The sequence below is a fragment of the Vidua chalybeata genome, chromosome 20 (assembly GCF_026979565.1).
Source record: "Vidua chalybeata isolate OUT-0048 chromosome 20, bVidCha1 merged haplotype, whole genome shotgun sequence".
NCBI classification, from domain to species: domain Eukaryota; kingdom Metazoa; phylum Chordata; class Aves; order Passeriformes; family Viduidae; genus Vidua; species Vidua chalybeata.
Window position 1 is genome coordinate 8,224,472 of NC_071549.1, and position 22,368 is coordinate 8,246,839.

Below are 22,368 nucleotides of genomic sequence, written 5' to 3' on the forward strand. Positions count from 1 at the left end.
CCAGCTCGGCCATGGCTTGGCTGAATGGCACACATGTGCTCTGAGGTGTCCCTGGCACCCTGAGAAGGGTCCCCCTGAGCTCTGTTGGGCACTGAAAACACTCCTGGAGCCAAGCAGGGAGTGGGGTGAGCCAGTAGAGGAGCTGGCCTGTTTCCCCCTCTCAAATCCATGCTGGATTACCTTTCACCTGCCTGGCTGGGGTTTTTTAGATCCCGAGCCTGAGCGTTGTGTCCCGACAGCAACTGTGGCACCTGGGCCAGGCGTGGGCAAAGCCACGTGGTCTCTGCCATCCCACACTGGGGCTGAATCACTGCCCTGGCTGGGAGCAGCCACCCAGGGCTCCACAGCCAGGAGAGGGTTGGTAAAGGGCATTTCATACCCAGCAAGAGCCCTGGGCCAGGGCCAGCTCTCCTGTGGGAGGAGGGATCGCCCCCGGCCATGGCAGGGGAAGGGCTTGTGCCTGCTTGCACTCACCACAGGAGGCTGGTGGAGAGAGAAGCTTCTCTGAAGGTAACCTGCTTTTTTTCTTTTGTTTTTTTAATGAGTTACTTGCTTTCTTGGGCTGTGTCACGCAACTGTAGCAGTGGGTTGGGAAGGGCAGGATTTAATCGTGGTAAGGGGATCTTGGTTGTCTTGGTTGGTTGGGCACGGATGCAGGATCAGATCTCTGGTGCTGACTAAAGAGTGAAATGCTGCTCCTGGGAAGCAGGGTGAAGTCTCTGCAGTGTTTTGTCATGTTTCTCTGAAGACATGTGAGGGCCTCAGGGTTATGGGGAAGATGGGTGCAGGCCAGCTTTGGGCATGCAACTCTGCTTCCAGCTGGCTGCCCACCCGGGCCACAGTCATCTCTGTGTTTTGGCTCCTTGGGAACATCCCCGTGAGCAGAGGGTGGAGTGGCTGGTGGATTTGAGGCTTGGAGAAAGCACCCTGGAAAACAGCAAACCCCAGATTGCTCTGAGAGGTGCCCTGTGCAGGTAGAAACAGGGCTTGGATGCCATGAGCCCTGAACACTCAGCTTGAGAGCGGGAACTCCTCTCCGAGAAGGACAGAATCTCCCAGGCTTGCTGGGGGTGGGACACCTCACGGTGGTGTTCCCAGGGCTGAGCAGCCCTCCTTGGCCCTGTGGTGAGCTGGGGGTCGCCGGTGTCTCCTCAGCGCTGAGCAGCCATGGAGAAGATGCAGCAGATCGTGGGGCGGGCCAGGGCCGCCTTCCAGTCGGGCCGGAGCCGCCCGCTGGAGTTCAGGATTCAGCAGCTGAAGGCCCTGGAGAGGATGGTGCAGGAGAAGGAGAAGGAGATCCTGGCAGCCCTCAAGGCGGATCTGAACAAGGTCTGTGTTCTCAGGGGGTGTCTCCCTTTTGCTGTGCAGGGACAGTGGGTAAAGCAGGAAGGGCAAGGGCTGTCTCTGCAGTGACAAATGGTTTTTGTCATGTCCCCCACTGTGGAACTGGATGACTCTAACTCCTCAGGGTGCCACGGTGGCTGAGGGAGGTGGGTGCCTCTTCCATCCCTTCCCCAAACTCCCTGTTGTTACAGAGTGGGCCCAACGCCTACAGCCACGAGGTCCTGGGTGTGCTGAGGGAGCTGGGTCTGGCCATGGAGAAGCTGCCGTCCTGGGCAGCCCCTCACCCTGTGAAAAGGGACCTGCTGACCATGAGGGACGAGGCCTACATCGGCTACGAGCCCCTGGGCGTGGTGCTGGTCATCGGGGCCTGGAACTACCCCTTTGTGCTGGTCATGCAGCCCCTGATCGGGGCCATCGCAGCAGGTGGGGCTCCAGCACGGCCCCGGCCTTGGTGGGCTGGTGGCTGGGTGTGGGGGAGAGGATTGAGGGCTCAGTGTCCGTGCTGTGTGTGCCCTGCAGGCAATGCCGTGGTGGTGAAGCCGTCGGAGGTCAGCGAGAACACGGCTCGGCTGGTGGCTGAGCTCCTCCCACAGTACCTGGACAAGGTGAGTGTGGCCCCGTGTTGGTCCCCTGGTTTCTTGTGGCAGCAGCTCTCTGGCCACAGAGAGCAGGCACAGACTTGCCCAGGCATTTTCCTGAGGAAGGCTGTGTGAGAAGATCAGAGAAAATAATGAGAAACAATTCTTATCTCCATTTGTTGCACCTGCTGTTGTCCACATGTGGAATGTGACATGGAGATTTGTTTACCAAAGGGTGATTTCTCAATTGGACACTGGATGATGTTTGGATTGATTGACCAATTAGGTCAAAGCTGTGTCAGGCTGGCTGGAAGGGTTATTGAGCTTCTTAATAAGTATAGTATAATATAGTATAAGATGATGTAATAAAAGAATTGATCAGCCTTCTGCAATCATGGAGTCAATGCTAATTATTACCCAGCTGGGGGCCTGTGGCGATGGTTTTTCTGTGCCACAGTGATGCGCTGGCTTGGGGTGACCCTGACACCCCTGCCCTGCAGGATCTGTATGCTGTGGTCACTGGAGGAGTTCCTGAGACAACCGAGCTGCTGACCCAGAGATTTGATCACATCCTCTACACTGGCAACGCTGCAGTGGGCAAAATTGTGATGGCAGCAGCTGCCAAGCACCTGACCCCTGTCACCCTGGAGCTGGGGGGGAAGAGCCCCTGCTACATCGACAAGGACTGTGACCTGGCTGTCGCCTGCAGGTCAGGTTGTTGCACCCTTGATGGGCCCTCAGCAGCAGGGCAGGGGGAGATCTCTGGGCCAGCATCCCCAGCTCAGGTGCTGGCAGCTGGGCTGAGGGCTGGGGAAGGGACTGAGCATGGAGAAACCACGTCCCTTTCTCCCTTCTCACAGGCGGATAACGTGGGGCAAGTACATGAACTGTGGGCAAACCTGCATCGCCCCAGACTACATCCTGTGTGACCCATCCATCCAGAGCAAGGTGGTGGAGAACATCAAGGCGACTCTGAAGGTGGGGGAGGAGTCCCTCGTGCTGTGGAGATTGTCCCAGGTGTGATTCCTTGGAAGATGTGCTGAGCACTTTTGTTTCTGCTGTTCCCTTTGTCAGGAATTCTATGGGGAGGACGTGAAGTCGTCTCCGGACTATGAAAGGATCATCAACCAGCGTCACTTCAGGAGGGTCAAGAGCCTGCTGGAAGGGCAGAAGATTGCTCATGGGGGAGAGACTGATGAGGCCTCCTGCTTCATAGGTGCTCCTGGCAGCTGCTGTGGAGGGGAGGTGTTAGTGGGTGCTTTGTGGGGTCTGTTTGTCTGTGCCTTACCTGACCAATGTCCTGTGATGGGCCAGGTCTGTGTCCTGCTCTTGCTGTTCTCATTTTCCCATTTGCTGCAGCACCAACCATCCTCACGGATGTTTCCCCGGAGTCCAAGGTGATGGAGGAGGAAATCTTTGGGCCAGTGCTGCCCATTGTGACTGTGAAGAGCGTGGAGGAAGCCATTGAGTTCATCAGCCTTCGGGAGAAGCCCCTAGCCCTGTATGTGTTCTCCAACAACAAGCAGGTGGGTCAGGGCTGTGCTCCCTCCTGGAAGTGTCTCTGGATCCCGAACATGGCTGATCCCAGACAGAGCTTTCTGCAGGGTCTGTGTCAGTTCCTTTTCCATGTGAATTGTAGCATTTGGGGGCCATGAGAGTCCCCAGAGCTGCTGGAGGCTCCCAGTCTCCAGCTGAAGGGCTCTAGGATTGTCCATCTCCTCCCACACAGCTGGGTGCTGCTTCTTGCCCTGTCTCCTGCCCCCGTTTCCTGGCTCTGTTGTGCCAGCTCAGGAATTCAGGTCAGGGCTTTGCCCTGGAACAACAGCCCCAGGCAGCTCGGGTGGGAGGGCTGAGGAGCACCTTGGGCTGACAGAAGCCTTTGCATTTTGAGGCTGTTCCAGCTGGGCACATCCTGTCCTTAAGTGGTGTAAAGTGGCCTCTCTCATGGAACAAGGCACAGCCTGTGCCCCCTGCAAAGGGGGATGGAAGCATCACCTTGAACCCTCCCTGCTCTGGTACACGGTGATGTGTCCCGTCCTGATTTGTTCTGTGCCCTCTCCCATGGTGGGTAGCTGATCAGACGGGTGATAGCAGAGACCTCCAGCGGTGGCATGACAGCCAACGATGTCATGATGCACTCCCAGCTTCCAGATCTGCCCTTCGGCGGTGTGGGTGAGTCCCTGCTCCAGCCCATGCACCTGCATTCAATCAGCAGCAGCCTCTGACCCCACCCAGGAGCTGTCTGCCCATTTGGCAGTTCAAGAACTTCCAGCTGCATTTCCCGTTAATGTGTTAATGTTTTGTGGGATGCGTTGCTTTGTAAAAAGGCTCATTGGTGTTTTGGTTGTCAGGCCTCCCAGTGAGAGAGGAAAACGCCCTGGCACACAAGTGAGCTCTGGTTCTCCTGTGCTGGGGTGTGGGATTAATTTGTCCATGTGCTGGTTGAGTTTCCAAAGCTGCTGTCAGGCTCCTGTGGCAGAGACCACCTGGCTATGGGCACAGGGCTGAGGTCTTGTTGCTTAATGTCCTCCTCATGTCCCACTCCTTGAAATCATAGGCCCAGCTCCTCCTGTCCCCCACCCCTGTGAGAATTCTGTGGGAAAAGCAAGGCTGGCCCTGGGAGGAGATAATTGGTGTCATTAACATTTTAAGGGTGGGTTCATACGAGCAGCAGTTCAAGGCAGTGAGCAGGTCCTCAATGATTTCTGCAAAATTAGAAAAGCTGCTCTTTACTCCTCTGCCCTGAGAAGCAGCATGACCAAACTTTCCCTACGTTCTGGGGGCTGCCAAACTGAGTTTTAGAAACGCAGGCGTGCCTGTGCCTGGTGTGAGCTGCCTGGCTGTGTCCCTCAGGCCACAGCGGGATGGGCGCCTACCACGGCTGGTTCACCTTCGAGACCTTCTCCCACCGCCGCGCCTGCCTGATCAAGGACCTGAGGTGGGAGGTTGTGAACAAACTGAGGTACCCACCTGGCAGCATGGAGATGATGCATTTGGCCAAGCTCTTCCTGCTGAAGCAGTGTAACAGGAGCAGAGTGGGACACTTCATCTCGGCCCTGCTGGCGGCTGTGAAAGCCGTGGTGGCAAAGGTGAGCTTTGGGTCTCTGCTGTCCCTGTGGGTGTGTGCTCCCAGCTCTGTCCCCTGAGCCCCTCCTAACCCTTCATCACCCCGTTCCTTTGAGCTCTGCCCCCTCTCTGGAAGACTCATCCCTGTTTCTGTGCCTTTCCAGGTGTTGTGCCCCCAGTGAGAGGGGTGATGGGCAGCCAGCCCTTGGACCCGCTGCTCGCTCCCTGCAGTCCTACTGCTGAACTTTGCTGCAATTTCATTTCTTCCAAGGCAGCCAGTACACTGAAGGGGTAGAAGACAAAAAAAAAAAAAAAAAAGCACCTAAAACAGAGACACCCCAAGTTAAAGGCTCCAGCTCCTGCTGAAACAGGAATCTATCCAGACCTAGTCCGTGGATCATGCCTGAGCAGTGAGTGGCAGAGGGAAGGAAATAGCATCCACCCTGCTTTGTAAACAGTAGCTCCTCTAAAAACTCCTGGGGACGTGGGAGTGTTTGTCACAAGGGTATCTAAACAAAGCCAGTCGTTACTGAGCCTGTTATCTCTGTAACACCTCACCTGATCCCCAGAGGAAGCTGCTCATCACAGCCATAATCCTGGGAAATGAGGGTCTCACTGCAGGGGACAGTCCAGGCTGGTTGTCCCCAGAGCAGAGGGGAAGGAGCCTCGAAGAACCTGCAGCATCTCATCCTTGAAGGGCATCATGACTGAATGGGTGATGCTCCTTGCAGGGAAACCACCTTTAGTCATCCAAGGTGTGCAAAAGCCACCTGAGCTGTGGCCATGCTGTCCCAAGGACTTGAGAAGTGCCAGGGACTGTTGTGCTGCTGTATTTGGGGCTACTGGGGCAAAGACAGGGGCACTGCTGCAACTGGAGTCCCAGGTCTCAGGCATCCTTGGCCAGAGTGGCAGAGCAGCCACAGCCACCTCCTCTGCACCTGAATTTCAGGGGTTTATTAGTTTATGGATAGTCTTTTACCTCCAAACTTGTAACTGAGAGCTGCCCTTGACCCTTGCTGAATAAAACCTTTATTTTGCTGCGAAGGCCACCTGGGGCACGGTAAGACCAATGTGTGGATGTTCCCTGTTCTGCCCTCAGCTTCCACCCCAAGGAGCCACTCCCACTCCAGCTGGGTTTATTCTTTATTGGGCATTTGCCATGGAGCAGCAGGGGGAGCTGGGCTGTGCTCAGCTCCAGTGGGTGTTGGCAGCGTGGGCTGGGGGGTCCCCCACACACTCAGTGTGTGCCAGGCAGCTCAGAGCAGCCTCAGGGCCCGTTCCCAACCAAAATCTGCACAAATGCTGCTGACCACTGACAGAGGCCCTTTGGCTCCTGCGGGACAGGCGTGCACTCAATCTTCTCACTGGCCTGTCCGTGCTCGGTACGCCTGTCCCTCAGGAAAGGCTTTCACGCCAAAAACAAGTCCCCAGAGTCCTTGGTGCGACTCAGTCTGTGCTGGTGATCAGCTTCACGGTGATGCCGAGGGCCAGCGCAGCCACGGCTGCGGCCACGGCCAGCCCCCGCCGGAAGATCAGCTGCTTGGTGACCACGGGGGTGGCCGGAGGGGAGGTGGCCTCCCGCAGCTCCAGCTGGTACGTGGGTCCCTCCGTCTTGGTGATGCCCGTGAGCACGACATCGTTCTGCACTTCTAATCCCGCTGCAAGGAGAACGGGGCTTGAGGGGTTTGGGGGGCACTGAGGGGTTTCTCAGGAGGGTTTTGTCACAGGGCTGAAGGCACCTTAGGAGCAGTGGAGATCTCAACCAGGTCCTGCCCCCAGAGGTGGGACCAGATGAGGACTGCCCACAGGTTGTCCCTCTGCCAACCTCTGCCACCCTCCCGAGCCCACGCTTGTAATTAGTGCTCTCCCAGGAGCTGAGGGTGTCACCAGCATGACACTCTCGCCCATTTTGTGGGCTCGTTCCTGAACCTTTCAGGACCCTTCCTGCACCAAACCCTCCCCTGCACGCGGTGCCCGGCTCCTGCCGTACCGACAGACCCCAACACCGCCCTGGCGGGGAGGTAAGTGTGGGGCTGGGGGGCTGGTCCCACATCCAGGTCCTTGCAGGAGGCTTCGGGGCCCAGGCTCGGCAGCTCCGCTGGTGGCAGCTGGGTCACTCCTGCGCGCCGCTGAGCCTGGCGAGGGAATGTGCTGGGTTTAGAGGGGAACTCCCACCTGGCAAAGCTGTGCTGCCTCTCTCGGGGCCTCCCTGGAGCTGTTGAGGCACAAGGGGATGCTCAGGGCTGAGGTAGCCCGGGTCACCCCATCTGCTCTGAGCTTTGTGTCCCCAGATGAGGTGCAGGGGGAAACCTCGAGGCCACTGAGTGCTTGTGCAGGAGGAAGCTGAATACAGGGATGTCATGGGAGAGCTGGGTTTTGCTCTGGAGCACTGGACATGAGATTGAGCCTGTCTCATCCCAGCAGGGCACAGGACCTTCCCAGTGCTGTCAGTGCCCGGATTACCTCCTTGGCTGCCTTCTCCCAGTCCAGGCGGGAGATGTAGGTGAGGAAGCAGGTGCAGAGGATGAAGATGCAGACGAGCATCGCGACCCACAGGCCTGCAGAGGGCACACGGCGTCAGCCAGAGCCGACCCAGCATCCCAGAACTGCAGGTCCCGAAAGGAATGTCACCCAGGTCAGTGGGGACACGGGGTGCTCACGGGTGCCTGCTTTGGGGTTACTTTTCCCCAGTAAAAGCTCCCAGCAGCTGCAGGAGCCATCCCAGCCCACCCCAGTGTGCGCAGGCAGGTCAGCGGGGGGACAGAGGCAGGCACAAGGGTTGTGGTGAGCCCCCAGTGGTGCTGCAGCTGCCCCTGGGGGGGTTTGGGGGCGCAGTGCCCAGGGGTCAGTACCTATGACGCCGATCTTGGCCACGAAGAGCAGCACAGCTGCCAGGGGCATGCCCACACCGTAGTAACTCACGGCGTTCATGATGGCACCAAATTTCTGCTTCCCGACGCCTCTGAGCACCCCGCTGCAGGCGCCCTGCCAGGAGAGGGAGAGGGGCTGGGGCAGGGAGCATCACCTTGGCCCAGTTCAGGAGGTGACCCAGCTCCCTGCCTCTGCTCATTATTTCTGTGTCCCTGCCCGGTCCTGTGGGTCACCATCCTTTCATGTGCTCCATGTTTTCTAAGGGATGATCCCAGGAGTTCTGCAGGGTCCTGGTGTGGGCACTGGTGCTCAGCTGCAGCCTGAGGGACCCTCGACTGCCTGATCCACGATGCTGCTGCTGAGCACCAAGGCTGCCCATGGAAAATAGCAGCATTCCCTAGGACTTACATTCATGGCTTCAAACAAGTGGAAGACAACGTAGATAGGCATGACCCACGCCACCAAGTCAATGATTTCCCTGGGGATGGAGGAAAGCCAAGGATCATTTCTGGGAACAGACCTCCACACACCGAGGCCAGGAGCTGGGGACACTCACTTCTCCTTGGTGAAGACGTATCCCAGCACGTTCCTTGTGGCAGCTAAAATGGACCCCACAATTACGGAGAACACCCCTGGAAACACAGCACACAGAGCTGAGCCCAGCCTGGCTGGAGAGCAGGGGGAGAAGAGGCAGGCAGAGGACTGCAAACACTCCCTGCTCCATGGGAAGGAGGCCAGGAAGAGGCTTTCCAGGCTGTTGTGGGCTGACCTGTGCAGATCAGGCTGGTGCTGGAGGATCTCTTGGCCGCCTCGATGTTGCCGGCGCCCAGCGCGTTGCCCACCTGAACACTGGCAGCTGTGCCCAGCCCCAGGGGGATCTGCAAGCACAGGGCTCACGTGTGTCTGACAATGGGGCTGTCACAGTCACGGGGGGACACCCACCCAGCAGAGAGCAGGATGGACTTCAGGATTGGATTTAAATCCATCCGTAAGGAGGGCTAGGCAGGAGCAGGGAGAGATTGGAGTGCAGAGAAGGAAGATGGGGGTTTGCTGGAGCAGATTTTTGCTGTGTGCCTGTCTCAGGACAGCCCCCATGGAGCCCTGGTGTGCAGTGATAACCCAGCCCTTACCATGGAAGCCACAACAGACACCTCATAGATGATGGACTGGACGGAGAGCTCGACAACGCTCAGCAGGCCTGTGGGACAGGAGGGGTCAGTGCTGGCTGTGGATGCTGCTCTGGATCAAGCCTGGCCATGTCCTGGCAGCTCCCCTCTCCACTGACCTATCAAGAAGCTCCCGATCTCGTAGGTCCACCACTCGATGCACATCATGAGCATGCTGGGGATAGCCAGGGAGGTGAAGCTGTCCCACTCCAGCAGGCACTCGCTGGACCAGCCTGTTGAGAGGAGAAAGGACACCTGATGGATGACCAGACTGGCCATGTGGTACATCCTGCACAGCACCCGGGGCAGCTGGAGGTGCCATTCCTGTTCTCAGAGCCAGCACTCCGCAGGATCTCCATCAGCTCAGTGTCCACCTACAACCTCTGTGCTGCTGCGCCACGGGCCACAGAGCAGCACAACCCTCAGCCCATCCCTCCCAGAGCAGTGTCCAAAGACAACCTCCTGCTTACATCTGTGCTCATCTGGCTTTGGGGCTGAACCTTCCAAAGGCTCAGCAGAAAGCTTCATTTCTGCAGAATTAACGTTTAGTGCTGATCACACAGTTCTGCCAGTGCTGGCGCGTGACGAGTGCCACTGAAGCAGCACTGTGGCACCCGGGGCACCGCGGGCTGGGGTTAATATTTCACCATCAGGATGAGCAGAATTCCTCTTTATCAAGAACACCTGATAGAAGTTTTATGGACATTGCTGGGTAAAGCAGGAAGCAGAGGGAGCAGGGGAGATGCCCTTACCTCCCCAGGTGTTCACGTGGAGTTTCCTGCCTATGATGTAGAGGAACAAGAAGATGGTTTGTGAATACTGAGCGATGGTGTTGGCCCAGGCAGAGCCCCTGCAGAGGAAGTGAGAAAGGTCATTGGCATCCTGCTTACGCCTCCCTCAGGGTGGAAAAAGACATCCTGCTCTGCCCCTGTGAGCTCAGTGTTCCCTTGCCATTGCCAGGTGCCCTGTTTTCCTCTCCAGGGGGCACAGGTGCCACTCACATGATGCCCAGGTGGAACACGTAGAGGAGGATGTAGTTTGCAGCCACGTTGACGAGGTTGCCGATGACCCCACTCAGCACCAGCGGCCACATGATCATCTGCAAAGAGGAGGAGATGAGGGGGGCTTCCCCAAGGTTTTGGGAGGGAGATGTGAAGGTCTCCCCAGCCCCACTCTCAGTGCCTTTCCCAGAAAAAAAACCCCAAACTTCCAGTGACGTTGCCTCCTTGGAAAATGAGTGTGATGGAGGTAAATCCCCGATGTGGGGAAGTATGAAGGGAGGGGGAGGGATACAGCTGGCTGTGGAATGGGGTGATCTACAGGGTCAGAGCTGTTTTGGGGCACCTGGGCTCCTTGTCACTGGGAACAGTGAGCATGGAAACCCTGGATGCACTGTGGAAGGGAGCCCTGAGCCAGGGTGGGTGTGAGGACTTTGGGACCCACCTGGTTCTGCAGGTATCTTGTCTCCAGGTTATACAGAAAAACCGCCTGCAAAGGAAATTTTGGATGAGATGATCCCAGTGCTGAGCTGTAGGACAGGGACAGCCCGTCCCCATGTGCAGGTGGCATCCAGGGTGCCCACGGGCACTCACCGGGAGGGCAGGGAGAAATGCATTCACGTAGTGCTGGGTCAGCCTGGGGACACAGAGAGGGGTCAGGGAGAGGGGCATGGCCATGGCCACCCTCCTCTCAGCCCCTCCACACCGGGGAGGGATGAGGGGACCACCCAACCTGGAGACCTCGGGATCCTGCTGCATGAGCAGCATCAACTGCTCGACGTTGATGAGGATGGCGCAGCAAGGGAAGCAGCAGAGGAGGATGATGATGGTGGCCCGCTGCAGGATCACCCCCACGCGCAGCAGGTTCTTGCTGCCATAGGTCTGCAAGGTGAGAGGGCAGCACTGAAATCAGCTGGTGCTGGGGGAAAAGGGGCCCTGAAGAGCGTGGAGCAGCTCTGATCACCCTGAAAACCTCCTGGGAAGGATTTGCAGGACGAATCTCCTCGTTAAGGGATTGTTACCTGGGGATAAGCTTCCCCAGCTCGCAGGAGCAGCCAGGGCTCCGTGTGGTGCCTGGGCATCGTCAGCTGATGCTGGAAACCCTCCCCGTGTCCTCAGGACAAGCCAGCATGTCCTACCCACCTGTGATATCAAGGTGTCACACGCTGAAGTCAAACCGTAGCCTACAGAGATGGCAGTGACATTTATAACCTGGGAGTTAAAAAAGCAAGGAGTGAAGGTGACCATTTCAGACTTTCAGGCAGGGAGAGGGGATGAAAGGAAAAGTGGGAGTGTGAAATCTCCTCTGTCCTTTTCCCCTGCCATATCTCATCCCCGTGTCCGCAGGGAGGGAGCTGGTGCCCGGCCCCGGGAATGCTTACAGCGATGGCCAGCGTGACAGAGGCCAGCTCAACCTTGCCCAGGTGGCCACAGAATATGGAGCTGACAAGGTGGATCAGGAAGATCAGCAGCTGGATCAGGATCTAAGCACGGAGGAGAGCTGAAGGTTAGGGATGGAGGTGAGCAGGGGTGGTTGTGCTGGGGGGAGTCTCTCTTACCAGCGGCCCCGCCAGCACCAGCAGCTGCCTCACGTCCTCCCAGAAGTTCTCCGGAATCCAGCGGCGTTTCTTCTGGCAGCTCTCGGGTGTGAGGTTGCCCTGGCCAGCGGCCCTTCCCTCCCCGAAGCCATTCTCCTCGGGGAAGTTCTCCGGCTTCATGCTGCCCTGCCGGGGGAGTGGAACGAGCCCCTTCCTCCGCGCTCTGTTAAACCCCGCCGGGGCGAGCAAAGTGTAACCACGCTGGGGTGAACTTCAGCCGGGGCCGGCGGTCCGGCCGCATGCTCCCCGCGCCTGGGCTGGCCATGGGGAGCGTGGGCAGCGCCTCAGGGCAGGGCACGGAGCGGCGGAGCCCAGCGAGGGTCCTGGCACAGCAGAGGAGCCCGGACGCGCCGTGCAAGGCGCCTGCTGCCTGTCCTGAGCCAGGCAGGGGCTGAGCCATCCTAAATCCACCCTGCGAAGCCTCCTACCTCTCCTGCTTCACCACAGCTCCAGCGGGCAGGGGGCTGGAGGCTGCTCCTGCTCTCGCGGCGGCGGTGGAGGGCTGTGGGGTCTGTGTGCGGCGTGGCGGGGCTGTGTCTCGCTCACTCCCATCACAGTGGCCAAGACAAGCCGGCCCCTTGGCTCCTGCTGTCCCTGGCACAGCCCCGCCGTGTCGGGTTTCGCTGGCAGCGCTCCCCCAGGCCGAGCGCAGCGTCCTCGGCCCGGCGGGGAGGGGAGATGCTGCCAGTGCAGACCCCACCTGCACGCAGTGGGCTGGGATAACTCATGGGACAGAGTGAGACACCTCCCTGCTCTCCCCTCACTCCCATGCCAAACGTACCGGGATTCTGAGCGGGGCAGGATGTGCCATGTCCTCCCGCTGGTGTTGGGGGTGGCGGGCAGTTTCAAACTTGGTGTCACATTTTTTCATTCACAGGCCACCAGCACCAGGAGAGCTGTGGGGTGACAGGGAGGTGCCACACATCTGTATGAGGTATTGACTTGCCAGGGCCCAGCAGCTGACATGTCACAGTCACCGAGCTGCAGGTGAGAGCCTGGGACAAGCCCAGAGGGACTCGGTGCTGGGCTGTCTGCATTGTGACATAGGACAGTTCTTTGATGGCTCTGTAGGGTTCAGCAACACAACCTCCCTCTTCCACGGTGCTCAACAACCGTGACAACAACAAATCTTGCTTTTGTACCCAAGGGGAAGAGTGATAACACTGGAGCCAGCCCCAAACCTAAGGGCCAGGGCCAGACCCACAATCTTTCAGTCCTGCCAATGACCAGGGTCACGCTCATGCCATATTAAACAGCCTAACATTTACTCAGAAAACTTTATTGTATCAAAATCCCACCTTACAAAAGTGCAAAGAAGAGTTGCTTTAGGCCCTGTGCCCACCCTGCAGAGGGAGAGCAGGGTCAGGGCCAGCAGCCAGCACCCAACAGGAGAGTCAGACATCTTCCAGCAAAATCCATTTTGTTCCACAGCTGCTGCAAGTGGCATTTGCCACCCCAAGATGCTGGTACAGGCTGACGTGTGAGGAAACTTGCTGTGGGAAGCAGGAGCCTCTGCCATGAGCAAATGACACGGTCCAATGTCCCCAGAGCGCAGGACAGCAGCACCAGGGCCCTGTCTCCTTCTGGGGTCAGCCCCAGGACACACTCCCACCTCTCACGAGTGCCATCCCAGTGCAGTGCAGGAGAGGAACCAGCTCTCATGCCCTTTTTTCCCAGGTGCCACATCCTCACCCCCTTTAAGAACTCTGTGTGTGGGATATAAAACATTGCGAGCTAACCAGAAACCGTGCAAAGGGACTTTGCGTAAGGCACTGCGGGGGAATTCCTTCCCCACCCCATCCTCTGGGACATTGCCACGTGCCCTCCTGCTCGGTGCACAGTTCCCCAGTGTCCCTGGCTTTAGCCATTGCCAGTCAGGAGCCGGACCAGGATTCCCACCAGCAGGACAGCGATGGCAGCAGCAGCGGCCAGCACACGGCGGAGGATCACGGCCCCCCACGGCACAGGGGGAAGGACAGGGACAACAGCAGGCTCCTCCTGCGTGCAGAGCTCGTGGTCAGGCTGCCTGTCACCCATCACCATGCTCTCGGGCAGGACCGTGGTGTCCCCGGTGTCAGCGTCAAGGGAGGTGTAACCTGTGGGACACACAGCGCTGCAGGGAGGCTGCACAAGCACCTGTGACAGTCCTCAGCGTCCTTTCCCAAGGCTTGGGGACACTGGGACACACAGCTGCAAGCTGTATCTTGTACCCCATTGCTGAGTGCAGGAGAAGTGCCGCTGGCCCAGGGCCAGCAGCAGGCACTGTGCTCTTTCCAGCCATCTGAGCCTCCAGGACAGACATGGTGGCCACAGTTGGGAAGGAAAGGAAGGGGTTGGGTGGGGAATGTGGGCTCCCTGCCTGGTGTCAGGCCTGGCTGCATACCCACAGCAGATGTTTTGTTAGCAGCTGTGCCACTGGAGTTCACGTCTTCCACTTGTTCTTTCATTCCAGCTCGGACTTGAGCCTAAAAACACAGGGAAGAGTTGCTCTTCTCAGGGCAAGGGTGTCCTGCCCAGCCCAAAAAACCCTCCACTCTCCCAAGACAAGCATTCTCAGTACCAAATTGCTCCTCTGCTACAGGAGAAGGACAGACCCCAGTTCAGTTCTGCCACCTCCTAGAGGGCTGTAGTCTTGTACTGAAACAGGAGTTAACTCAGCACCTTTCAAGAACTACCAGAGAAAAGCACAGTTCTCACCTCCTCTGCAGCTTTCCTCCAATCCATTCTGACGACAAAAGCCAAGAAGGAAAGGGCTTGCACGGAGATGCAAATGATCATCCCAACCCACAGACCTGCAGCAGTGGGAAGTTACTTCAGGGAGAGTTTGAGTAAAACCTGCCTTTGCCAGTCCCTGCGAGAATGCCCAAGGACTTCAGCCCAAAAACTTGGAAACAGCTCCTGGGGAAGCTGGGAGGAAACCTGGATTTACTGGGACCAACTCAGTGGCGGCCCCAAACACAGCAGTGTGCAATCCAGCCCCACTGATGCAAAGGAAGATCTGGGCACGAGTTCCAGGGCTGAGCCTTTGCTCAACACAGCTCATGCCACGCCAGCTGGAGGGCAACACGTACCTAACACCCCCATCTTGGCTGCAAACATCAGGGAGATGCCGATGGGGAAGCCGATGGTGTAATATCCGACGGCGTTGGCCATGGCGCCCAGCTTCTGCCTGCCCGTGCCCCGCAGCACCCCGCCACACGTCGCCTGAGGAGAGCGAGCACAGGGGTCACTGCCAGGGGACTCCGGGGCATGGCACAGCCCTGGGGACAGGGAAACCCACAGCACTGTCCCACCAAGCCAAGAGGGAGCAAAGTCACATTCTGGAGCACGTGGCGTGGGGCTCGTCTCGCTCCAGCTGGCAACGCAGACACCGAGCAGATCCCAAAGAGCTTCCCCACAGTGCCCAGGTGCCTCCCCCAGGACATGACAGCAGGAAACAGGCCAGAGGTACTGTCTGTTGAGTATCCCAGTGTGCTGGGAGAACCTGGTATCTCTGAAGACCCAGCTGCTCACTTGTGTTGCTTTGATAAACCAGTAAAAAGCTGGAGCTGTGGCCAGGGGAAAAGAGGAGGAAAAGCTGGGGTGTCTGCAGCAATGCCAAGGGGCAGCCACAAGCACAGAGGGCACTGAGCTGTTACAGGTAACACAAGCAGCTGCTTGGACAGTTTCTCAGTTGGCTTCTCTGGATCATTTCCACAGGTCCAGAGTGGGCTTCAGGCAGCTTTGCACCCCAAGCTGCAGAGAGGAGTCACTCCACGTGCTGCAATACTCACTGCTGTGGCATCCAGCAGGTGGAACGGACCAAAGATGAGCATCACTTTGGACACCAAGCTGACAATCTCCCTGTTGGGAAGATGGAGGACTGATCAGGGGAAGCAGCACCACCTGGGCCCTGGTTCTCACATACCTTCCTCAATCAGCCACAAAGGCTGATGCCAGTTCCCCGATCCCAGCCTGCTACCATGCTAGTTCCCAGTGCTAGAGGCAGCTGTGCTGCCCAAGGACACTGGGAAATGGGGAGGAACCTTTGAGATAAGGGTTTATGAACTCTTATCTGTCAGCAGCTTCTGGGGTATAAATAACACCCTCCAAGAAGGCAGTAATATTTAAAAGAAAGCTGTTAACCCACGTGTCATTGGTGAAGATGTATCCCACCACGTCCCTTAGGCTCCCCAGCAATGCTGCAACCACCACAGCAAAAACTCCTGAAAGAAAAAGGAATAGTCAAATTTCTTCAAGGGCAGCACACCCTGCTCCTGACCCAGGCCTGGACCTCAGGGGCTCCCTGTGGTGGGGACTGGACTTCACTAACCTCAAATGATACTGCAGCAGAGGACAAGTCTGTTTTCCTCTCCCTCTACCCTCTGGAGTGTGAGGGCAGAACACTAAGCTGCCTTTTTAAGTATCAAAGCCTTTGTACCAGGCTCATAACAGAAAAGATGAGTCAGGATTTTGCCTGATCTTGCCTTGCCAAAGGGTCCAAACAAGTGGGATGGGTTCCTGTGGGAGGTCCCTGACCTTGGGGGAGGGAAACAACCATTTGCTGATAATTGCCCTATATTCTGCTCTGCAGGACTGCACTGACCTGTGCACAGCAGTGCAGTGATGCAGGAGGTCTTGGCTTGCTCCACATTCCCTGCTCCCAAGGCATTCCCCACTCTGACACTCGCAGCCACGCTGATGCCCAGAGGCACCTGAGAAGCAGGAGACAAGAGGGGGTGAGTGCCAGCAGAGCCTGCAGTGCCAGCAGAGCCTGCAGAGATTTTCTTCTTCCCCAGTGGGGAACTGGGGACAAACTGGCATTGCTGCAGTGAAGGGATTTTCCATCTGCAGCACTGGATGTGTGAGGCATCACCTGCCTGGTACCAACCCCTGCTTCCCACCTCAGCTCTGATCCACAGCACCACTGCTTTGGGGCTCCTCCCAGGCTGTTTAGGGTGTCACACCCCCAGCCCTTACCATGTACGCGACACAGGCGAGCTCGTAGATGACGGATTGTGCACCCAGCTCCACCACACTGATCAGCCCTGCAAAGGATTTGTCACCTCCTTCACTGGCTGAAAAGGAGGCACCTGTCCCCGTGGAACAGATGGGAACACCTGCAGTGTCCTGCAGACCCAGCCCTGCAGGTGAGGAGGCTGCTGCTGGCAGGGGGCTCTGGGGGCACGCTCAAGCAGCAGCCACCAGGAACCAGAGGGAAAAGAGGATTTGGACTCACCAGCCAAGAAGCTCCCAATCTCAAAGGTCCACCACTCAATACACATCATGACCATGCCAGGCACTGCCAGCCAGATGAAGGAGCCCCAGTCCACGAGGCACTGCCTGCTCCAACCTGACAGGAGGAGGCGAAGCAGAATGAACATGTGTTATCCACCTGCATCGACTCTCTGAGGACAATCCCCCTGCAGCTCACAGGAAATCAGCCCAGGATTGCTGCTGTGCCATGCTGCATTCCTGAGACAGAATATTTGACAAGAACATGTTTGGAGCTACAGTAAAGGCCTTGAGGACATGGCTACAGCATCTTCCCACTGTGAGGGGATGACAATCCCTTTGTCACGTGCTGGTGACAATGCCAAAGACACTGCTATTCCAAAGGATTAAGACAGAACAGTACCTCCCCAGGTCTTCACGTGGATCTTCTTCCACCACATGTAAAGGACGAGGAGGATGACCTGGGTGTACTGAGAAACCATGTTAGCCCAGGCAGAGCCCCTGGGGAGAGACAGGAAGGTTACAAGTGACATCCTTGCCCACCTCCTCAGCCACAGCAGGACAGACCCGAGGGCACCCACAGCAACCTTGCTGCAGATATGGGACAGACCCCTCCAGCCTCAGCTTTGCAGACTGGGGGCAGGAGTGGGCATGCAGGGAACCCCCTCATGCCCTGAGCAAACCCCTGCACCCAGGGAGAGCCTGTCCCCAGCCCTGCTCACACTTACACCATGCCCAGCTTCAGAGCATAGAGGAGGAAGGCGTTCATGGCCGCATTGAGGATGTTGGCTGCAATCCCTGTCACCACCTGAGGCATAATGATCTCCTGGAAGCCAAGGAGGAACTTTGGAATTTGCTTCCCCAAAACACGGCTCAAGCCCCATCCAGTGAGCACAAGGGAGACCTCCAGCAATGCCCAAGGAGAAAGCCAAGAAGGCAGCTCATGTTCCAGGTGAGGCTGGGCTGTGTGAGACATGCAGGAGGTGACAAGCAGAGCTCAGGAGCTGGAGCAACCCATAAAACACAGAGTTGGGAAGTAGGAAATGGAGCCAGATAAGAGTGGTTCCCATGAGTTCATGGCTGGCTCATCTCACATTGCCCAGCCCAGCTCTCCCTGGAACATGGTGAACTGAGATCCCCATGTTCCCCACCTTTATCCCATGGCCAGAAGCTGGCCAGTTATACAGTACCTGACTCAGTAAATATCTTGTCAGCAGCTGGTACAGAAACGCCGCCTGTAAAAGTCAGGATTCAGTTCATCACCACCCTGTGACCACTGAAAACTGGCAGATCAACCCCCCTCCACCTTCTTCCAAAACCCCTGTGCTCCAGCTGAAGCACTGCCAGCACCCAAAACCAAGAGTGACAGAAAGCACATCCCATTCCCATTGGGAAGACAGATCAGTCTCCAAATGGGAAATCTCCAGTGCTTCCTCATCAGCGTGAGAAAGCCTGGAAAGCTTGGAAGGATAACCCTACAGACCCTTATCCCACAGGGGTACTGCTCTGTGCCTCAGGGGAGTCAGAGCCCAGCAGCTGTGAGTGTGGGAACAGCTCCAGCCTTTATCTTGGGGCTAAGAATGAGCCTGGAGGCCCTGGTTCCAAAGTCCATCACAAGTTATGTGGCCACAGCAAAAGCCTTTGCACAGGAAGATGAGAGAGCCCCTGTTTGCTGGCCCAGCAGCTGCTGGCCTGTGCACATCCTGTAAGGCACAAGGTCAAGGGGCACCTTGTAAAACCCTAAACCTGCCCTGTGAGGCACACAGCAAAAGCCTTCCCTCCTTTCCCTGGTGTTATTAAGGTACACAGAGCTTCTAACAGCTTTAGCAGAGACTTACAGGAAGTGCTGGAATAAAGATCATCACGTAGAGCTGAGTTAACCTGGAAAGAGAGTTGTTTCCCCAGTTAATGATCCAGCAAAGCAAGAGCCAAGCCAAACAGCGCTGCACTCGAGCTCCAGAGAGCCTTAATTTCAACACTCCATGGCAAATGCCTGATCCAGAAGGGCTGGATGTCACCCCTGACCTGGAGACCTCGGGGTCCTGTCGGATGAGCAGGAGGATCCTCTCGGTGTTGATGAAGAGGGCCCAGCAAGGGAAGCAGAACAGCAGCAGGATGAGGATGCCCCGCTGCAGGATGGTGCCCACCTGCTTCAGGTTCTTGCTGCCATATGTCTGGGTCAGGAGAGAGGATCAAGGTGGGCATCACAGGGAGCCAAAGGGGCTGGGCAAACGCTCAGGACAACTAAATGCCTTTCCCATGCCTTGCAGCTGCAGATACCAGGCTGGCTGGGTGTAACTTGCAGATTGCAAATCCTTTGGCACCCAGGCATGACCCAGGGCTCCTTGGGGAAGGAGCAGGCTCCAGCCAGAGTGCTCCCAACCCTGCTCTGTCTGGCAGCTGCCACAGCCCTGCCCTTTGTGCTCAGATCACACTGCACAGGAGGTGAGACACCACCAGCAAACACCTCCAGGCACGGGAAAGGGGGAGCTGCTACTGACCTGGGTCATCAGCGTGTCACATGCTGAGGCCAAGCCAGCACCGATGGAGATGCCTGTCACGTTGATAACCTGGAGGAGAGACAGGGGAAACTGGCCCACAGCACTGCCTCCCTCCCAGCTGGGTGGGGAGACAGTTCTGCTACAAGTTTCTGGGAAGTTTTCCAGCCCTTCTCTATTTCTCAGAATAACACAGTCTCGTTAACTAAAGGATCTTCTAGCAAGGGGTGAAGATCTAAAGCACCACAACAAACAGTGCTGCTCCTGGCTACATGCCCAGGTCTGCTGGGTTCAGGGAGCTGGCCAGAGGCTCTCAGGTGCTGGCCTTGCACTGGCACAGGCACTGACTGCTCAGCTCTCCTCTCCTGCCTGTGCTCAGGGCAAAAAAACCCACAGGGGCCCTCACATCTACATTCCTACAAGTCTGGGTTTTTTGGTTCTTCATTTTTTGGTGACACATAATTCATATGTTTTAAACCCAAGGGGAATTGGAGCAATACGTACGGACACAGCCAGGGTCACAGCATCCAGCTCAGCTTTCCCCAGGTGGCCACAGAAGATGGAGCTGACCACGCTGATCAGGAACCCCAGCAGCTGGGCAAAGAACTAGGATGAGAGGAGAAGGAGATGGTGAGGTGAGGACCTGTTAGGGCTTGTGGAACACCACCCCTCCCCCAGGAGCTGGACTATGAAAACTCAGGTTTCCTCGTGTTTCTGTCCACGCCTCGAGGCCAGGGCTCTGCTGAGGTCCTGGGAACTCATCCCTGCTTGCCAACACTGCTGGGCAGGGGAGGCAGCTCCAGGACTCAAGCAGGCTCTCAGTAGCTTTGTTTTTCAAAGCCAACATCTACCTGCCCTGTGGTATTTTGGTGTTACACAGCCAATCTGCCAGATAACCCCATTTAAGAGAGGCTTAAGGGCTTCACTAGAAATCCTCTTTTCCAGGATGAAGGCTGCGTAGAGAAGGGAAAATAAAACATCCCAGTGCTTTTCCACATTTGCGTGCATCTGTGGAAAACTATCCTCCAAAACCACAACATCCTCTCCTCTTGGAGAGACACCAAGGCCAGTCTGCGTGTTCCTTGCCAGCAGTGTGTAAGAATGCTGCAGCAGAGATTGCACTGCAGACCTCATTTTCCCTTGGCAAGAGGATGTTCCCCCTTACAGGCATCCAGGGCATGGAGTCATGGCACAGCTCGAAACAGATGGCAGGAGTTAGGGACATTTATACCCACTGAGGAGTGGGCACAGCTGGAAACCAAGCCCGGGAGCTGTTCACGCTCCTTTCCGCACAGCAGTTGGCACGGCAAGAGCCCAGAGCTGCTGGAAAACCAGCTCTGAGGGGTCAGAGGAAGAGCAGAACAGTCCCTTCTCCTCTGCAGACCTCCCACTGCTGCCTGCAGATGCAGTCCTGCTGCCAAGCCCAGGCATGTTTGACCCACTGCTGTGAGTAATCCCCTCAGGAGGGGTCTGTACCTCCAGCTTCATCCCAGCACAGCGTTTATCATGGAATGATCATTTAACAGCAGCTGTAGATTTGGGTTGGAGGTGTCTGTGCACATGGAGGAGCAGGCTGTGCTGCAGGCAGGACAGCTGAGGGGACTGAGAGGGCTTGATGTGTTCATCCACAGAAACTGAAAATAGTCCAGACTTCTTCTGCTGACTGAACACAGCAGGTCAGGCATTTGATGTCAGGGACAGTGCCTCTGAGAAGTTTAACAGCTGATACTTATTTGCCAGATATAGCAGAAGACTAAAAGCACAAACGTTCACACACGAGTGACTAGAGCCAGGGCTGTGGTGCGTGGTTCCCCTTTGCGGAAGCCTCTGCAAAACGTGCTCAGCGCTGTCTGTGCCAGCTGCCAAAGGCTCCATTTCCCTCCAGAGGGTCCAGACAAATGACAAACGGCAGTTCCAGTCCAGGGAGGGTTTCAGGACAGCGAGGCATAGGGCACCCAGAGCCCGCTGGAAGGGCCAGCTATGGAGCTGGCACTATGCAGAGTGCCACTTGTCACCCAAGGCGTGAGTGGCAGTGCCAGGGCTCAGGCCTGGTTTCACAGAGCAGTTTAGCAACTTAGTCCCCCTCCCCGAGCCCACCGCTCCTCTTCCACAGCCGTGCCGCAGGGAAGCAGGGACCACGCTGGGCAGCAGCAAGAGCGCCTGGGGCAAGAATAAGGATCCGGGCGCCAGCCAGGCACAGAGAGTGGAGGAGGGACCGACCACGCTGTGGCCCCGGCGCGGGCGGGAAGCACATCCCCGGTTGCAGAGCCGTGCCGGGAGGCTGGAGGCAGCCGAAACCCGGCGGCACGGGACCGGCAGATGCCGAAGTCTCCCTCCTCGGCATCCCGGAGCGCCCGGGGAGCGCTGCCCGGCTGCGGACAGCCGAGCCCCGCCGCGATTCCCGTCCCGGGGATGCGCTCCCGCGGGAGGACACCGTGTCCCCCGGGTGTCCCCCGTGTCCCTCCCCTCCTCACCCCGCCTAGGGTCTCACCACGGGCCCCGCCAGCCGGGCCAGCTCGAAGCACTCCTGCCGTGCGCCCGCGGGCAGGAGGCGCCGGGCGCCCCGCAGGCACCGCGCTGCCGCCATCGCCGCCGGTACCGCCCGGCCACCTCCGCCCGCCTTATGGGCACGGCCCGGCCGCCTCCGCCCCCGGGGCCGCGGGGCTGTGGGCGGGGCGGAACGGCTCGGTACGGCTCGGCACGGCACGGCACGGCACGGGCAGCTCCGTGCTCCGGGCCGGGGCTGGGACCCTCAGCCGGACGGGAGCGGGACCCGCACGGCCGCGCTCCGGCATCAGCTGGAGTCGGCAGCTGGGCATTCCCCGCACACGCGTGTTGGCCAGAGCCAGAGCCCGTCGCGGGGATTTTGGGGGTGGGGGATCCCCTGTTGATGTCGGTGGTTTGGGGATCTGCTGTGCAAGGGGCAGGGGACCCCCCCCCCCCCCGTTTGTTCAGCGACATCTGGAGCTCTCCCGCTCATCGGCTCTGGGATGGGGATCCCCTGAGGAGACACGTGTTGATCAGGGGGTCACCAG

The 22,368-nt window shown here is 57.7% G+C and overlaps 3 protein-coding genes across 6 annotated transcripts; 1 reads left to right on the plus strand and 2 right to left on the minus strand.

Annotated features, from left to right (window-relative positions):
• Window positions 1-7: 7 nt before the first annotated feature.
• On the plus strand, window positions 8-6,037 carry LOC128797975 (aldehyde dehydrogenase family 3 member A2-like). Its single transcript, XM_053961025.1, has 11 exons — window positions 8-510; window positions 1,156-1,329; window positions 1,536-1,767; window positions 1,864-1,949; window positions 2,423-2,631; window positions 2,783-2,900; window positions 2,997-3,138; window positions 3,282-3,448; window positions 3,995-4,094; window positions 4,776-5,011; window positions 5,153-6,037. The coding sequence occupies exons 2-11, from the start codon at window positions 1,168-1,170 to the stop codon at window positions 5,168-5,170; spliced, it is 1,470 nt and encodes a 489-aa protein (XP_053817000.1). The 5' UTR covers window positions 8-510; window positions 1,156-1,167; the 3' UTR covers window positions 5,171-6,037.
• Window positions 6,038-6,113: 76 nt separating this feature from the next.
• LOC128797973 (multidrug and toxin extrusion protein 1-like) lies at window positions 6,114-12,596 on the minus strand. Of its 4 annotated transcripts, none has more exons than XM_053961015.1 (19): window positions 12,403-12,596; window positions 12,050-12,132; window positions 11,583-11,747; window positions 11,406-11,507; window positions 11,167-11,235; window positions 10,757-10,905; window positions 10,618-10,660; window positions 10,469-10,513; window positions 10,027-10,124; window positions 9,778-9,875; window positions 9,145-9,258; window positions 8,990-9,057; window positions 8,629-8,737; window positions 8,416-8,491; window positions 8,268-8,337; window positions 7,841-7,973; window positions 7,452-7,546; window positions 6,979-7,123; window positions 6,114-6,646 (listed from the first exon to the last, which is right to left on the minus strand). In XM_053961015.1, exons 3-19 carry the CDS (start codon window positions 11,739-11,741, stop codon window positions 6,435-6,437), a joined length of 1,785 nt encoding a protein of 594 aa, XP_053816990.1. In that variant the 5' UTR covers window positions 11,742-11,747; window positions 12,050-12,132; window positions 12,403-12,596; the 3' UTR covers window positions 6,114-6,434. The 4 variants fall into 4 exon arrangements, with proteins under 4 accessions (XP_053816990.1, XP_053816987.1, XP_053816988.1 ...); XM_053961012.1 differs by having other exon boundaries at window positions 11,583-11,784; XM_053961013.1 differs by lacking the exon at window positions 12,050-12,132.
• A 112-nt stretch (window positions 12,597-12,708) lies between these two features.
• On the minus strand, window positions 12,709-21,929 carry LOC128798257 (multidrug and toxin extrusion protein 2-like). The gene is made up of 17 exons (XM_053961571.1): window positions 21,825-21,929; window positions 19,838-19,939; window positions 19,337-19,405; window positions 18,861-19,009; window positions 18,674-18,716; window positions 18,026-18,070; window positions 17,564-17,661; window positions 17,239-17,336; window positions 16,840-16,953; window positions 16,581-16,648; window positions 16,207-16,315; window positions 15,751-15,826; window positions 15,395-15,464; window positions 14,693-14,825; window positions 14,319-14,413; window positions 14,005-14,086; window positions 12,709-13,717 (listed from the first exon to the last, which is right to left on the minus strand). The coding sequence occupies exons 1-17, from the start codon at window positions 21,918-21,920 to the stop codon at window positions 13,482-13,484; spliced, it is 1,683 nt and encodes a 560-aa protein (XP_053817546.1). The 5' UTR covers window positions 21,921-21,929; the 3' UTR covers window positions 12,709-13,481.
• Window positions 21,930-22,368: the final 439 nt, after the last annotated feature.

Excerpts from the sequence above, each read along its gene's own strand:
- LOC128797975 (XM_053961025.1), top strand. The coding sequence starts at position 1,168 with ATGGAGAAGATGCAGCAGATCGTGGGGCGGGCCAGGGCCGCCTTCCAG. Across the intron at positions 1,330-1,535 it reads TCAAGGCGGATCTGAACAAG|AGTGGGCCCAACGCCTACAG; the intron begins GTCTGTGTTCTC and ends CTGTTGTTACAG. Across the intron at positions 3,449-3,994 it reads TGTTCTCCAACAACAAGCAG|CTGATCAGACGGGTGATAGC; the intron begins GTGGGTCAGGGC and ends CATGGTGGGTAG.
- LOC128797973 (XM_053961012.1), bottom strand. The coding sequence starts at position 12,492 with ATGAAAAAATGTGACACCAAGTTTGAAACTGCCCGCCACCCCCAACAC. Across the intron at positions 11,236-11,405 it reads CTGTCACGCTGGCCATCGCT|GTTATAAATGTCACTGCCAT; the intron begins GTAAGCATTCCC and ends TTTAACTCCCAG. Across the intron at positions 6,647-6,978 it reads GGCGGTGTTGGGGTCTGTCG|CGGGATTAGAAGTGCAGAAC; the intron begins GTACGGCAGGAG and ends TTCTCCTTGCAG.
- LOC128798257 (XM_053961571.1), bottom strand. The coding sequence starts at position 21,920 with ATGGCGGCAGCGCGGTGCCTGCGGGGCGCCCGGCGCCTCCTGCCCGCG. Across the intron at positions 18,071-18,673 it reads TCTTTATTCCAGCACTTCCT|GCGGCGTTTCTGTACCAGCT; the intron begins GTAAGTCTCTGC and ends TGACTTTTACAG. Across the intron at positions 17,662-18,025 it reads CAAGATATTTACTGAGTCAG|GAGATCATTATGCCTCAGGT; the intron begins GTACTGTATAAC and ends CTTGGCTTCCAG.